The sequence below is a fragment of the Hydra vulgaris genome, chromosome 06 (assembly GCF_038396675.1).
Source record: "Hydra vulgaris chromosome 06, alternate assembly HydraT2T_AEP".
Taxonomy (NCBI): Eukaryota; Metazoa; Cnidaria; class Hydrozoa; order Anthoathecata; family Hydridae; genus Hydra; species Hydra vulgaris.
Window position 1 is genome coordinate 24,537,699 of NC_088925.1, and position 17,302 is coordinate 24,555,000.

At 26.2% G+C, this 17,302-nt stretch overlaps 1 protein-coding gene across 2 annotated transcripts in view; it reads left to right on the top strand.

Annotated features, from left to right (window-relative positions):
* Nucleotides 1-17,302, top strand: part of LOC101240098 (1-phosphatidylinositol 3-phosphate 5-kinase) — a 143,113-nt gene that overhangs the window by 103,401 nt on the left and 22,410 nt on the right. For both annotated transcript variants that reach the window (XM_065799671.1, XM_065799672.1), the window contains exons 19-24: nucleotides 4,436-4,614; nucleotides 7,930-8,040; nucleotides 8,258-8,372; nucleotides 14,897-15,132; nucleotides 15,210-15,303; nucleotides 16,119-17,302. The exon at nucleotides 16,119-17,302 is cut by the window's right edge and continues 280 nt beyond it. In XM_065799671.1, the coding sequence (XP_065655743.1) occupies nucleotides 4,436-4,614; nucleotides 7,930-8,040; nucleotides 8,258-8,372; nucleotides 14,897-15,132; nucleotides 15,210-15,303; nucleotides 16,119-17,302 (1,919 nt within the window). The remainder of the gene's footprint in view (nucleotides 1-4,435; nucleotides 4,615-7,929; nucleotides 8,041-8,257; nucleotides 8,373-14,896; nucleotides 15,133-15,209; nucleotides 15,304-16,118) is intronic.

The window sequence follows — 17,302 nt, forward strand, 5'->3', positions numbered from 1 at the left end:
TAATTCTCATTTAAATCTCATCTAAAAGAGAGAGGGAGAGAATAAAAATGTTTCCAAAGCAGCATATTAAAAAAAGTAAAAGACACGCAATAAATAATATTAACTGGTTTTAGTAAGTTACCAGTAAACAAAACTATTTTTACCCTTATTATTTGAAGTTCCAGCTTCTCTCTAACTGTTGACTAATGACTAATAGAGTAAATTTCATATTATTAAGTTTACAAAATTAAAACCATGCTTCAACAGTAAGCAAACTAATCAAGTGATGACAAAGGCAACTAAAAAAAAGAACATAATTATGTTCGAATTTATAAAAAAATTTAAAATCATTTTAATTTAAAACTGTTATCAACTGTTACTATAATTAGTCTTTTTTTAAGTATATAAACAGAAAAGCAAAAAACCTAGAACAAACATTTTCTTAATTAAAACTTATTTAAAAAAATTAAATCAAATAAAGCTATAGGACTTGCTACATTGTTGATGGCAAAACTACAAAACAGCCTGGTCTAAAAATAGAGAATAAACCATAGGATCTAAGTTGGTAGACATACTTGATATATTTTTAAGAGGATGACCTCTTGGGTAAATAACGACTTCCCTGGAAGCAGGTGGAGCACCATCTTTGCCAACAAATACAACTGCAACATCATGTGAAAGGAGATTTTAGCAACCTCTATCTGGCCCTTCAAGTAAAGTCATTTTTATAACCGAGACTGAGCAACCTTCTATAGTTGTTCGGCAAATTTCTTCATCTTCCACTTCAGCTATATTTTTAAATGCAGGAGAAATTGGGTTCTCTTCACTAATAAAATTTTGCAATCGAAACATTTAACCATTTAAGCAAAGATCATTACCACATTGTCGCATTCTAAAATTTACTGCTGAAAGTGCTTCATAGATGTATAGTTGACAATATGTCAGCAGAAAATCTTGGCCTAAGATTACATATACAATACAATATTCTTATGACTTTAAAAAATATATATATATATATCAGCTAGGAGATGTTTGGAAAAAAATTAACTTAGCTTTAGATTTATCAGATTATGTATTATGTACAACATAAATACATAATCTGATAAATCTAAAATAAAATATCTAGTGAATAAGTAAATAAATAAGAAAAACATTACATACAAAAAATGAAAGTCAATGTACCTTATAGAGAAAAACTGTTGTGATTTTTCAGAGTAGTTGTTGTTAAATATTATTATTTTATGTTAGCTTTTAGAAATAATTTATGCTGTTACATCATGATTCCAAAATATTTCTAGCAAAATCGTGTAGTAAACAGCGTTAAAGACAAAAAATCAAATTGAGATAAAATAAATTGCATATATGACAAAATAATTTGTCTAGGTTTTTAGTGAATGATTTAAGGCAGTGATTTTTAATAATAAAATTACCTATTTATCCTTTTTAACAATAGACACCAAATGAAGGTAAGCCAAATGTCTATCAGCTCAAAAGATAACAAAAAAACAACATCACAGCAACAACACACAATAGCACACATCATAAGTTAATATAATATGCATATAGCATAACTTTCATTTATATCAGAACATAAGAAACAACATTACGCAAAGTGTTATTAAAATACATTGTGTATTTTTAGAATAAATAATAATAAAGGCTTGAAAACACCCAGACCTAAAGCAGTAACAGGTTGACACTAAACACTCCTGTGTAACTCTCTGTTATAAGTACATCACTTGGCTGGCAAGGTCAACAAATCTTGCTCTACACGTTTACCAAGTCGTAGCACTTTGAAAACATGGAAACAACATAATATAAACATATGTACCAATTATAAACACAATAAATGTGTTTAAATATGTTAAAGGTTAAATATATACCTTATATACATATTTAAACACATTTATGTATTTATACCACACCACATACATGTATTTATCAAAAACTTTTTAACTTTGAGCATAATTATAAACATATACGCAAACCTTTAACAACTGTAAAACAACATTTATTAGCATCAATTATTTTTAATGTAACAAAGAATGCAGACTACAATTCACATCATTGTAATGAAAAGATTGAAACCATTTAAAAACAAAATTAAAAATTTCTAATGAATACATATTCAGATACCTTAAAATAAAGCATAACACAACATTCTTTTGACAAATTCCAAAAGAATTTTTTTTAACTTTTCTATTCCTTATTATTTTTCCTAAGAATATAAAATATTACATATAGATATAGAGAAATATAAAATAGATTGAAATAAACGCAAACTTATGTATATAAACTTACATGACCACAAACAACAGTCTTACTTTATTTAACTTTTCATATTAAATACATAAATAAAATTTTATTCTCATTATTCTTTCTACAAAAAATAATCTTAATCTATAAATAAGAAAATGAATTAAACTTACTAAAAAAGCCATCAGCTCCTCTTAACTGCTCTAGTAAATAAAACAATACTTGCTTAAAATGTTTTAAAAAGACTAACAACAAAATTGAAACAGTTTACTAAAAAAGAAACACTGTACTCAAAAAACTATTTTACCAGTCATTTTAGTTCTAACTTCTTCTAAAAAATAAAAACAGGCAATAAAAATTAGAAAAATAAAAACAAACAACAACAAACAAACAATTATTTAAATTTTTATTTTAAACAATGAACAACATCAATTCTTCTTGAAAATAAGAACATATTAGCTCTAATTTGCTTGTTGACCTTACTTGAGAGACCGCATTGAACATATATCCGCGCATAAATCTAGAAGCTAGTGTATTTTACAGAATACAGAACCGTAATTAACAATACGAACAATAGGCGTAACTATGCGCACTAATAATATTCATTGCGCTATTAATATTTAGATCAGGTTGATTGGAAAAAATCCTTCGCCACTCTAATACTTGATCAAACTACTAAAAAAGAAATCAGAATTATCATATATAATCAGAAATATCATCAGAATTTTTATATATTATTTAGTGACTGGTTTAAGACTTACATAGTTACATACAAAAAAAAAGTAAAAAAGAGGTTCATGAATTTGAAAAAACAAATAAAAAAGGAAACCATTAAAAAACAAGTAAAAAAATAATTTAGTTTTTAGTGTTGTGTATTTTTTTATTGTAACCAACTTCTTATGTTCTTTAAATCTAAATAAGATATGTTGTAGATATGACCTGATTGTGGCTGGAGATACGACCTGTTGTGGCTGTAGATAAGACCTGTTTGTTGCTGTTGTGGCTGTAGATACAAACTGTTTGGCTGCAGATAAGACCTATTGTTGTTACTGTTGTGGCTGTAGATATGACCTATTGTTGTAGATACGATCTGTTGTGGCTGTAGAAATTAAGTATATAACTTCAATTGAGCACTCATCATGTTATTTTGGCTAAATTAAATTTTTAACCAGTCCATGGGGATATCAAGTTTACTTCCATCTTTAGTAATCTCTACCCACCAAAATATCCTCATGTAATCACTAAATAATACTTTATTGAGATTTCAGTCTAAAAAACACTTTATAAACATATTAATGTCTTATGTTGTAAAACTTATGTTTTAAAAATTCTGAAAAGCTGTTCCTTTTAAGTGCAAAGTTTCATTGAGTATTTGAAAGAAAAAGTCTTTTTGAGTAGATTTAGAAAAACATTGAACTTGGGCAAAATCATATAAAACAACATAAAAGAAAATTATTCAACAAATTCAACACTTTTTAACTTGAAATCTTTAGAAAAATTGTAGTTTTTAAATAATAATTGTTTTAAATGAATTATTATAAAAAGTAGATGTTTTAAAAAATAAAAATTCACAAACAAAATTAATTGAATAGTTTTATTCATAACTAAATAATAATTTCCTTAAAATCATGGACATTTTTAAATTCAATTTCAATTAATTAATACAATTATTAATTTAATTAATAAAATTAATAGGGATTGATAAGATTGATAAAAAAAAGTAAAATAAAAATTAGTCAAGTTAAATTTCTTGCTTTTATAAAAGAAAGAAAAGTTTTATAAAAGAAAAGTTAAAAAAGACTAAATTTAAAAATGTCCATTTTTAAATTTAGTCTTTTTTCAATTCGCTTTACTTTTTAGTGTCTTAAAATAAGAAATCATAATAAATGGAATAATTGCGCCTAGTTTTTGCTACAGTTTCTCGTTTAAATCTTGTTGAACTTTTTTTATCTTTATAAAAATTATAATGCACAATTGTAAAAATATTAGTTTTTGATTTCATTATAAATTCAAAGTATTATAACATTAAAAAACTAACATTAAAAAAAAGACTTAGAAAATCTTTAGGAAAGTGGTTTATTTTTTTTTTTTTTTTGTTTAAATGTACTAAAGATACATTATTGCACAGAATGTTTCATATTTTTTATTTTTATATATTTTTTAATGTTTCATATTTTTTCATTTATAGTTTTTTTTTTAGGTTACATCTGTGGTTCCATTATCATCAGAAGCACAATCTTTATCGTTTGCAAAGTACTTAGAGCTACGTTTTTATGGCAACAGTTATATACGAAGAGGTAGTGCTGAATCTTGCTTTCATTCTCTTCACCATGATCACAACCAGTATTTCAGCTATTCTAATATGGTTGCTTCATTTAAGTTAGTTTTTTTTTTTTTTTTGATGAGTTAGAGTAATAGCATTTAAAAATTTTTTGAATGTTGAAATTGTTTTTTTGATAAGTCAGAAAGTTCGAAACATTTAGGTTTATCATTTTGTTCAAGTTCTGACTAATGTGAGGTATTCAACAGTTTGAACTTTCTATGTTGCTATGCGATGAATTAAACATTCTTATGTGTAAATATTGTTTCATATAATTCATATAATTTGTTTATAAGTTTGAGTATATTTACTCAGTTATCAAATAATACTAAATACTAATTATTAGAATAAAGTAAATAAATATAAATGCGCTTAAAGAATTGTGCTTGTTTGTTATTTTAATTAACAAAATGAGGTTTAATAAGAAAGAGGGGTATAATGCTTTTCTATTCTGATGATATCTGCTGCAACGTTACAGCATGTGGTAGGGTAGATGATATTTAAATGTGTTATCTTGTTGACTGCCCTTTGTGTAAGCTCATTCCATTTTTTTGTAATATGGTCTGAAAAGAAGTTCTCACACACTGCCCAATGCTTTACTAATTGCAGCTCAAGTTTATGGTTATGTCCACTAGGGTGGGCCAAAATAATTTTTTTTTCCGATTTTAGGTTTGCTATACCACAGAAAATTTGCCTCTAGGGTATCTAAGGAAAGTGCAAATAAATCAAATAAAATAAAGTCTTTATTATATAGCTAGTATTTATTTAAGTAGAATAATGTATTGGAATGGTAAATAAATAAAATAAAATAATCATTTTTAGTTTAAAGCTATTTATCTGATTGTTTTAAATTGCAGTTTTTAAAAAGATTCTTTACATTTTGTTACTTTCTATTGATTGCTCTTATAATGCCATTTATAGAATTAGAGACAATGACTGTCTGTAACAATTGTTTCAGAGGATAGCTGTTACAAGTTTCACTTATCGTTCCACTGTTTAGTATTGCAAAATAATTTTTCAATAGTTTCACTCAGTCAGTGTAAACTGCTTATAACTTTGACCAAATCTCTATACCCAAGATTCTTAACAGAAAAGGTTTTGTGAAATGCATAAGTTTTTTATGTTCATTTCTGAAATCTAGTTCAACAACAACTTAGACACAGTAATACTGGGAAACCAACTGCATTAGGTAGATAAAGTTTAAAGTCTTTACGCAAATGATATAGAGCATTTACATATCTAAATTTAGAGAGTTATTGAATATGAAGATGAATCATACTTTTTGGTACCATTTACCAATTACACATCGAGGATAATCAAATTTTAAAACAAGTTATAGAGGTAATAAAAAAAGCAAGGAACTTGAACTTGTTAATTTTTTTTGCGGTATTTACCAGCAGGTTGGCAAACTCATGATTATAATTACCAGCAGGTAGGCAAACTCATGATTATATTTACCAGCGGGTAGGAAAACTCATGAGTCATTAAGAAAACAACTTTTTTTTATGACAGTACAGATAAAGTATGTGGTTTTAGTAAAAATGATATTGCTTTTGATCAAGTGGAAGTGTCTTAAGAGTCTAGTAGAAACTAAATCAATGGGCATATTCAAGTGTATTAAGTAAGTGTACAAAAGTTTTTACCAATGGCTCTAATATTCAAGCGTTCATTTACAAACAGAGTTGTGCCTGAACTGTGGAAGAAATCAAATGTGTCACAGACATTCAGAGAGGATAGAAAGCTCAAGGCATGCAATTATAAACCAGTATTGCTAACATCAGTAATCAGTAAAATCATGGAGAGTTGTGTTAGTGATAGCATTATGAACTTTTCTAAAAATTTTATAAATAACCCTTAGCATGGCTCTTCTTGGGGTAAAGGTTACCTATCAAACCTCCTTGAAGCCTTTGACATTTTAACAGAAGCTGTTCATCTTGGTTATGCTGCTGATTACACAAACAAAGTTTCTCATCATAGAGTTTTTCACAAACTAAGCACATATGAAATCAAAGGTAATCTTTAGCCTGGATTGAATCAAGGCTTTTAGGCTGGAAATAACAAGTCATTTGTGCAGGACATATATCATAATGGAAAAACGCCTATAGCAACATAACACAGGGATTAAATGACTTTGAGTGTAAAAGTGTGCCAGATCATACTCGGCCCACTATTTTTTTTATTCTTTATTAATGACCTGCTGAACAATGTTGCTAAAATGATAAAACTGTATGCAGGCAACAGCAAAATTATTGCAATAATTAAATCAGATGATGATAAAAAATCTCTTCAAGCTACATTCAACAATGCAGTCGAATGATCACACAAATCGCTTGTGCTTTTTAATATTGAAAAGTGCAAAGTAATGCATGTTGGTCTTGCAAACAAGTCTGTGTATAAATGCATCATGAAAAATGATGAAACAAATATTATCTGTAACAAAAGTTGAGCGCTGTTCTTATTTCCAATAACCTCAGTGTCAAAGCACAGGTAGAAGCAGCCCTCTCAACTACAAACAATCTACTAGGGCGCCTAAAAAGGCATTCTGAAGTTGTGATTTCAATCTTTGGTGCAACCTTTTTACTTCATACCTGAGATCTTATCTTGAATTCACTTTCCAGTCACAGTTGACATATTTGAGGAGTATCATCACCATTCTTGAAAGAGTGCAGCATTGTGCAACAAAAAGGATATTAGAGCTAAAAAGACTGAAATACAGTTTAAGACTAGAGCAACACAAGTTATAAGCACTTAAAGAGCACAGATAAAGCAAAGATTTAATTGAACATGATAAGATCATGTACAACGCAACTGGCGTTGTTGGCAACTTGTAATCTTTGTGGAGAGAAGGGTGAGCCAAAAAATTTTTAATTTTGGTTTATTATACCACAGAAAACTTGCCTTTAGGGTATCTAAGGAAAATGCAAGTAAATTGAATAAAAATAAAAAAAAATTCTGAGCCTCGAAATCAGCTCACCTTTCAAATTTCCTTGAAATGAGCATAAAAATTTGTATGAAAAATGAGATAAGTCCCCCGCAAATCATACCAAAACAAAGAGTTCATTCCCAAAAAGTTATGCTCATCGACGGTGAAATTTTAATAGCATTGTTTTATTAAATTTTTTCAATATCATCAAGACAATCCTCGACTTCATGTGTTTTTGTCATGTGTTCTAGTCACCTGATGTGGTACCATCCGATTTCCATTTGCTTATATCCCTTCAAAATTTGCATAATAGAAAAAAAAGTTGTTTGTATGTATGTATGTTTGTATGTATGTATGTATGTATGTATGTATGTATGTATGTATGTATGTATCTATGTATGTATCTACATACATTTATATATTTTTATAATTTTTAATTGTTTTCATTTAGGTATCGTCCTATTGATTTATATGAAGTTATTATACCTCCTCATTCTATTACAATTGGTAAACAGCGAAATATGACTTATTTAATAAATGAAGTGGAGGAAATTGCTAGCAAGTAAAATTTCTTTTTTTATTAATTTCCATTGAAACATTTGACTTAATTTTTAATATGTTTGTTATAATTTTTTAAAATTACTTTATATTCTATTATAAAACTAATACATATTTTCCATCCTTATCAAAAAAAATTTTTTGTGTGATTTTTTTAAAAATTGTAAAGTTATTGTTAATTTACTATTAGAACAATTTTTAAATAATTGAATTATTTTCAGAGTAGATTATGTGAACAATGTCATAATGGAACGAATTCTTGATTTAAAGGGTGAAGATTTGATGACTAACAATCCAAGAGAATCTAAAATAAATGATTTTATCAGAGATCTAGAAGTAAGTTCATATATAGAGTGTATATATATATATATATATATATATATATATATATATATATATATATATATATATATATATATCCCTCGGAATTAGGAAAAATGAGGTCAGCAATAATTTGTCAACCCGAATCTTTTAGAGATTGGCAAAAAAAAATTGATACAAAGGTCTTACCATAAAACATAGAAATGAGGTCGGCATTGCCGATCCTAATTCCGAGGGTTGTATATATATATATATATATATATATATGTGTGTGTGTGTGTGTGTGTGTATATATATATATGTGTATATATATATACATATATACATATATATATATATATATATATATATATATATATATATATATATATATATATATATATATATATATATATATATATATATATATATATATATATATATATATATATATATATATATATATATATATATATTCGGGAGATTCATGTTGTAATAGAAAAAAATTGTTGCAAAAACATTCTCCTCAAGGTTGCCTGTGTTCCTTATCACTTAGGATCAGGTGTACCAAAAATTAGACTAATAGAAGCAATTTTAGGGGTTACCATGTTATATAAGATAAATTAATCAAATATTAGTATTTATATTAATATACTCGTTAACTAATTTTGAATAGAAATTTCAGATCATATAAAACTATATGTTTATAAAATAGTAGGCATAATCTACATTTTACAATTATTATATACAAATATACATATTATACAAACCAGCCAATATGTCTAATACCATTTAACCCTCTGTAAATTTTTTTACATTTTGTATGTTTTATTGTTATCATGATGCTTTCTGGGTTAGCGTGGAAATAGACTTAAAACTATTTAAAATAATGGACTTACCATGTTACCATGACCCATATAATATGGGTCATGGTAATATCTATTCATTTCTATACTTATTCTTTATATAGTCAATAATTTTTAGTGAAAAATTATTGACTATATAAAAAAATTATTTCAATAATTTTTAGTGATAGAAAATAAAAATCTTTGTTTTGAGTTAACGATTTTTTCTTAATTTAGTCTTAATTAAAGTTTCAAAATTTTTTAATTTTTCAATTCTTAAAAATTTTCTAAATTTCTAAGAATTTTCTTAATTCTAAGAAACTTAATTTAACTTTTAATAAATTTTTTATTAAATTTTTTTTAAACCATCCGCAGCTTATTAGGACCCTCATCCCATTAATTAATTTTGAAGAAAATAAAAGTTTAAATGTAAAGTCTTTTTTCCTATAAGAAAGAAAGTTTGTTTTTTTTGTGTGCGTTAAACGCAAAGACTTAATATACAAATGCGCATTAATAACATAAGTATTCTATCATGACTTATAAATTTCTTCTGATATTTTTATATATTTTTAGAAAATTTAAGCTTTTGTTTTTTATAGTATATAATATCTTTATATACATATATGTATATATAGATATATACATAATGCCATATATACATAACATACGTATATGGCATACATATATGTATGTTATGTATATAATATCTGTATAACTTCAAAAATGATTTATTTTGTATTTTAAAAAATTTGAAAAGATTTAAAAAAGGGTTTAATGTGGAAGAGAAAGGATTTAAACCCTCTCGATGCACTTCAGAAGCGCAACAAGTTAACCACTTTAGCCATTTAGGCATACTATATAAACAGTTTTTAACATTCATGTATGTTAAAATTAAGGAGATATTGCCGCAATGTAATTTTTCAATAAAAGTAAAACTGTAAAACTTGATATAGTTTTTAACATTACATAATTTGAAGTTTACAAAAGTTAGATATTTGTATACACTTTCATTCACATTTTCTTATAAAAAAGGTTGTGCGACTTTTTCTTGTTATTAACTTTAAAATTAAAGTATTCAACTTTTTTTCAAAAATTAATTCTACGTAGCATGATGGTCGTAACGCTTACTTTTTTTTACCACTTTTGAACAAAACAACTTTGTCAGACTTAATGCAGCGAAAGACATGGTAAAAAAAAAAATCATTTAGTGTGTGTATTTAGTACATATTGATGTTATCATATGCTCTGTTTCATAGTTTTTATTGACATAAATATATATATGGGCAATTTCATGGCGGAAAATGAAATTTATTTAAAATATACCTTTTGTACTAAAATTAATTTAAGTCATTTTTATGCTTCCGAAAGTCACAGTTTTTCTGATTGTTGCATGTTAAAAAAAGTATCTTTGTAAAATATTATTTTAACCATGAATTTATTTGCATAATCCAAAATAATTTAGCATGAAAATGGAGCTAACATGTTCAAATTGTTGTTGGTCAGATTTTATACTTTATAAAAAATATATATATTTCAAGAAACTAACAAAAGAACTTTTGCAATTTTCATGTAACATAAGTTAACAAAAATATCATAAAATTTTGTTTTTTCCAAAATTTTGTTTTTTTCCAAAATTTTGTTTTAAAGCTTTAGTTTTTTAATAATATATGCGAAAGAATTTTAAATGTTATGTTTTGTTATGTTACGTTTTTACATTTAAAGTTTTGAATAACTATGTTTAGTTAAAGCACATTTATATTTTAAATTTGTGTAGCATAGGTTAAAACTACATGCATTTACTAAAGTTTTGTTTATATTATTGTTTTTTTATTTGTTTCTGAGTTCGATCCCCACCACGTCCCTGGTAGTACCGCACTCAACTTATTTCTCCGCGCAGCGGCCTTGTTCGTGAAGGTTTGTGTTTTGGAGTTATAGAATTGAGAGATAACCACTATTAAGTAGCCTCCTCATCTGTAGTGGCTTTATTGGCCTTAAGGAGGTAAATAACAAAAAAAAAAAAAATTGTTTATGTATTCTTATTTTGGTTGACATATAAATATACATAAATAAATAAAAATAAGAATTGTATAAATATTTTTATTTAACATTAAAAAAAAAAGACTTACTTGCTGTTCTCCTAATATAAAAAAAAATCAGTTAGAACCTTTTTTATTTTTGTTTTAGTAAAACAAATCATTTGTTAATGCAGTCAAAGGGGGTCATCAATAAAGCATGCCACCCTATATTTGTCAGTTCTTAACCCTTCCCTCCTGTCACAAACAGTTATATATTTCTGAACCCACTCTCCCTCCTAAACAGTGATAGCAGTTTTTACCATCAAACATATTTTAAAAGATTTAAATGTAAATACTTTGCAGCATTTTAAAAATTCAACCTAATGAAAATTATGCAATACGCGCAAACCTAAAAAGTGTAAGTAAAAACTTTGACTTATTTAAACAACTTAAATAAGTATTAATAAAGTTGTAATACTAAAATAATTTTTTAAAGTTGGTCTTGGTCTTGCGGAAAAACTGTTTTCGATTTGATAACTTTTAAAAATGTTATGAAAAATCACTCAGGAAGAGTGCCGCAAGTTTTTTTAAATTTCTTTTGGTAATTATTTTTAATGAATGAGTTCAATGCTTTTGCAATACTTTTGTTATGTGACTGTAACTCTTAATAATAGATATAAAAAATCAACAATAAGATATACTAATAGATATTAAAAGCCCACAATAAGATATATAATAGATAGTTGCCTCTGATAAATTTTCATATATTTTTTAAATTGGTATAGAATTCTCAACATCTTGTATAAATTTCTATTACAAACCGTTTCACTGACTTGTAGAAATCTGACCTAAAAGTTGGTGCCATTTTTTTTTTACCTTGTTTTCCGTGTAATGTAAGTTAAGCGGCATTTTCAGTAATAAGTTTGCCCTCTTTTGGCCAGACTCAAAACCTTTTAGCTTATTTTATTCTTTAGACTAACAGCTTTCATACAAAATAGCTATAAGCTTAATTTACAATTTAAATAGAGAAATATTTGATAAAGTTGTTGCACATGTAATGTAAGTTAAAAATGGAATTGCCCATATATATATACAATGTATATATATTTATATATGTATATGTATATATACAATGTATATGTATATATACAATGTATATATATTTATATATGTATATATACAATGTATATGTATATATACAATGTATATATATTTATATATGTATATGTATATATATGTATATTATACATATATATATATATATATATATATATATACATATACATATATAAATATATACATATATATAAATTTATATATATATATATATATATGTATATATATATATATATATATATATATATATATATATATATATATATATATATATATATATATACAACCTTCGGAATTAGGAAAAATGAGGTCGGCAATATTTTGCCGACCTCAATCTTTTTGAGGTCGGCAATAATTATTTTATACAAAGGTGTGACCATAACACATAGAAAGGAGGTCGGCAATTTATTGCCGACCTCAAACACTTGCAGGTTGGCAGTTAGGTCGGCATTGCCGAATGCCGACCCTAATTCCAAGGGTTGTATATATATATATATATATATATATATATATATATATATATATATATATATATATATATATATATATATATATATATATATATATATATATATATATATGTCAGTGTATTCTACAATATGTATGTCAGTGTATTCTACAAATAGAGTGCCCAATGTTTTTAAAGAACAGAGCAATAATAAATTAGTAAATAATGTTAAAGATAAAAGTTAGATAAGTGTTTTTACTAATTTATATATATATATATATATATATATATATATATATATATATATATATATATATATATATTATATATATATATATATATATATATATATATATATATATATATATATATATATATATATATAGGGGGCATTTGAGCTTGAAAAGGATCTCACTTCTGCTACAGCATGGGGCTCACAGTGGCTGGTGAACTTCAATACAGATAAAACTCAATTTTTTTCAGCCAATCGTTATCGCAATAATTTAGATCTTCCTATATTTATGAACAGTGATGTACTCGATGAGTCATCTACTCTTCATCTTCTAGGATTAACTCTTTCTTCCAATCTTTCTTGGAAACCATATATCAAATCAGTTGCAAAATTAGCATCTGCTAAGGTTGCATCTCTTTATCGAGCTAGACACTTTCTTACTTCGGATTCTATTCTTTATCTCTATAAATCTCCTTGTGTGGAATACTGTGGCCATATCTGGGGCAGATCTTCTAATGATGCCCTTTCTCTTTAGACAAGGTGCAAAAATGCATTGTAAATATAGTTGGACCTGCTCTTGCAGCCAACCTCTAACCATTATCACATTGTCGTAATGTTGCTTCTCTTTCTCTTTTCTACAAATACTATAATGGGCACTGCTCTAAAGAGCTAGCGTCTCTTGTGCCATCTACTAAAATTGATTCTCGTGTTACTGGTCATTTAATTGAGTCTCATCCTTTTTCTGTGACTGTTCCTAAGAGCTCCAAAAATGCTTATTTGTCTAGTTTTTTTCCTCGAACATCAGTTCTTTGGAATTTCATATAATCTGCAATCCTTTAAGTCGTCCGTCAATCGTTATCATGCTCTACAATCTTCATCTCTTCTCTTCCAGTAACTTCCAACTTTTATTAGTGGTTGCTTGCAGCCTTGTTGGAAGCAAAGATGTTTAAAAATATATATATATATATATATATATATATATATATATATATATATATATATATATATATATATATATATATATATATATATATATATACATAGGTATAAATCTTAAAACTATTATTCCGGTGTTACTATACATGCAACAGAAATTTCCTTAAAAAAACAATATAATATTTTATCTTTGTTTTTAAAGATATTTTTATATGTATAATCAGCAAAACTAAAAGTTATAAGTTGTATTAAAAGGTATTACATGAAAAACTTTTTTTGTATAAATACTTTTGGTAAAAAAATTCTTAATTTTTTTGAATGAAGTTTAATTAAAATCAATGATTTATATGTTGTTTTTATGCTGATTGATTAAAATTTATTTGCAATAAACAACCTAACAACCTAACATAATATACACATAAACTTCTAAACAATGCTCAAACAGCTAACTTGAAGATGATTTATTTAATATTAGAAAAATGTGCAGATGCATAAAAGAAATAGATAGAAAAGTGTCAACCTAAACTAATTTTAAACTGCTGAACTATTTTTCATTGTCAACTTTGAATTGAACCATTTTTTGATCTAAAGTTGATTCAAGGCTCTTGGGGGACTTTTTTCAAAAAAAATTTTGTATTCATTTTTCTTTTGTTACTTAAAGAATTATATATTTAAAATTTCTTTAAAATAATTACTGAATTGTATAGAAAAACGTCAACTTGAGGTTGGTGAGGTTAACTTTTAATTTTAAGTTGAACTGTAGTTTGACTTAAAGTTGACCCAAGCTTTTCAAGGTTTTTTTTTTTTTTTTAATCATATTGTTGCTTTTCTTTTGTTACTTTTGTATTAGAGAATTTTTATTTATGAAACATCCCGATTTCTCTGAGATTTCTTTTTTTTTAAATCTATTTATATCTATATATATTTATTTTAATAAATTTTTTTTTTATGTTTTTCTTTTATGATAGAAGGAACACAGCAACATAAAAGATCTTCTAGATGTAATTAATTCTAAAGTTAAAAGTTTGTTAACCAATGATACGATTAACAATGATGAAACAGATAATTATGAATCAGAGGGTGTTTTATGTGATGAATCAGCGTTGACAAATGATGAAATCCAAACATTAATGTTAAACATAAGCAACAAGTTGTTTTATTTGCAAAAAACTATTTGTGACTCTGTCTATAATTGGAATATAAAGTATGTTAATATTTATACTCTAAAATTTTTTTTTATTTTTTAATACTTAATTGTTCATTTGTTTGTTATATTTGCAGATTACAAGATTTTATTGTTCAAGATAGAAAAAGAGAGAAAGTAGTCCGTGCAGCTTCACCAGTGAAAACATCTGTTATAAATGAAACAAATGAGGTTTCTTAATTATTTTTAAAAATATTATCTTTTTTTTTAATATAATTAACTTTTTTTAATAGAATTTTTTATACAGTTATGACTTTTTTTTATAAATTTTATAAATCTTTTTATTTGTATTGCTTGTTGTGTTTAAAGTTATAGACATTTTATATCTTAAATAGTTTAAATTAAAGAAATTAATATTTTAAAATATGTGCGGTTTTTATCTGATAAACACTGCATGCAAATAATATTTCATATTAAAATGAAGAAAAGCATGAGTATAACTAACATTTAAGTGTCAATTATTGTAAAATAAGAAAAAAAAACTTTGGTGGGCTTACAGGGGACTCAAAAAAGAAAAGTTTCTAACTTACCCTAGGGTGGTTGTTATATAAATCATTATAAATGCAGGTGAGTAATCTTAATACTTATGTAAAAATCTTTAAAGTTTATATAATGAAACTTAATTACCCTTTAATTAAATCTGTAACACATACATACCTTTACTCATATCTGTAGCACATATGTATAAAATGTGTGTGTTACAGAGTAAATTTTAAAAGTTAAAAGATTGCAGTGTTCTTAATATTACTTTTTAAAGAAATACATAAATCGGAAGTAAAAAATGAAATGAAAATGAAAATTATAATTGTCTCCCCTGAATAGGAATTTTTAATGTGTAAAGTATCTAAGTTTCTTTTTATTTGTTCTATTACTATTACCTATTTACACTGTTATTATAGTTGTTGTTATTTATTATTATTGTTATTGTTATTGTTAGTTGTTGTTATTTATTTGTACTATAAGATGCTATCATGTTCTAATTTCAGTTTTACCCTGAAAACTCAATGGACATGGAATTAACAAAACCCAGAACAATTACGCGTTTATCACTAAAAGATCCTATTGCTGAAGTTTGTTTAAATAATGGCACCATATTACGCCAAACATATATAGGGACTACACCAGCAGTATATGGCTCTTCAGATAGCGAATCAACACCCTGGGCATGTGCTTTAAATTTGCAGTCAGAAGTTGATGGAATTGAAAGAAATAGTAATGATACAGTCAAAGAAGTTAATGACTCTGCAATCACAAATAAATTAGGTAGCCCATATACTATAATAGAATCTTCCTCTTCTGTGCAATCTAAAAGCCCAAAAAGTTTGCATATTGATGAAATGGGTAATAAAGAAGATGATCTTGAAGTAATTAAAAATGGTGCATTGGAAAATGAAACCATTGAAATAAATGACACAATTAGTACTAATGATAACGTTGATAACCCACATTTATTGAGTTACCTTTCCAGTATTGATCAGAGTTTAGACTGTCAATCAATTTGTAATGACAATGAATTTTCAGAGAATAGGCTTTTAAATACTGATGAAGAGTCTAATCTTTTAGAGAGTGAAATTCATCAAGAGACAGACTATATTGAAGATTCTGTCAATGAATCCAGTGTTATGCTTGGAGAATCAGCAACTTATTATAATAGTGAATCTACTATTTTGTTAGGGGAATCAGCATCACATGATGAGGACACGCATATATTAGCAAAGCGTCGAAAAATCTTTCCTAGTTTTACTGAGTTTCCTTATCTTTTAGAAGATAAACTGGAAAAAATTGAGTACCTTACTCCAAACGAAGTCAAAGCTATGCAATATGCAAGGAGGAAAAGAGTTGAATGGGAACAAAGAATAACAAATAAAAAAACAACTCCGATTGATTTTCAAGTTGGTGAAGGGCTAGAGTTTGAAGCTGATCATTTCAATAGTGTTAAAGATATTGAGACTTCAGACGAGAACTCAAGCAAAGCATCAATTTTAACAGCGAGTAATACAAAAACTTCTAAAAAAAATAAGTTTTTAAATCCAAAAAAGTTTTTTAAGTCCCAATTAAGTTTAACAGACAATTTGTCAAACAAAAAAAATAATATTTCTGAAACTTTGAATTATGAAAGTGATAAAGCGCCTGTTTGTAAAACAACTTTACCGAGTCCACATACTGCTGC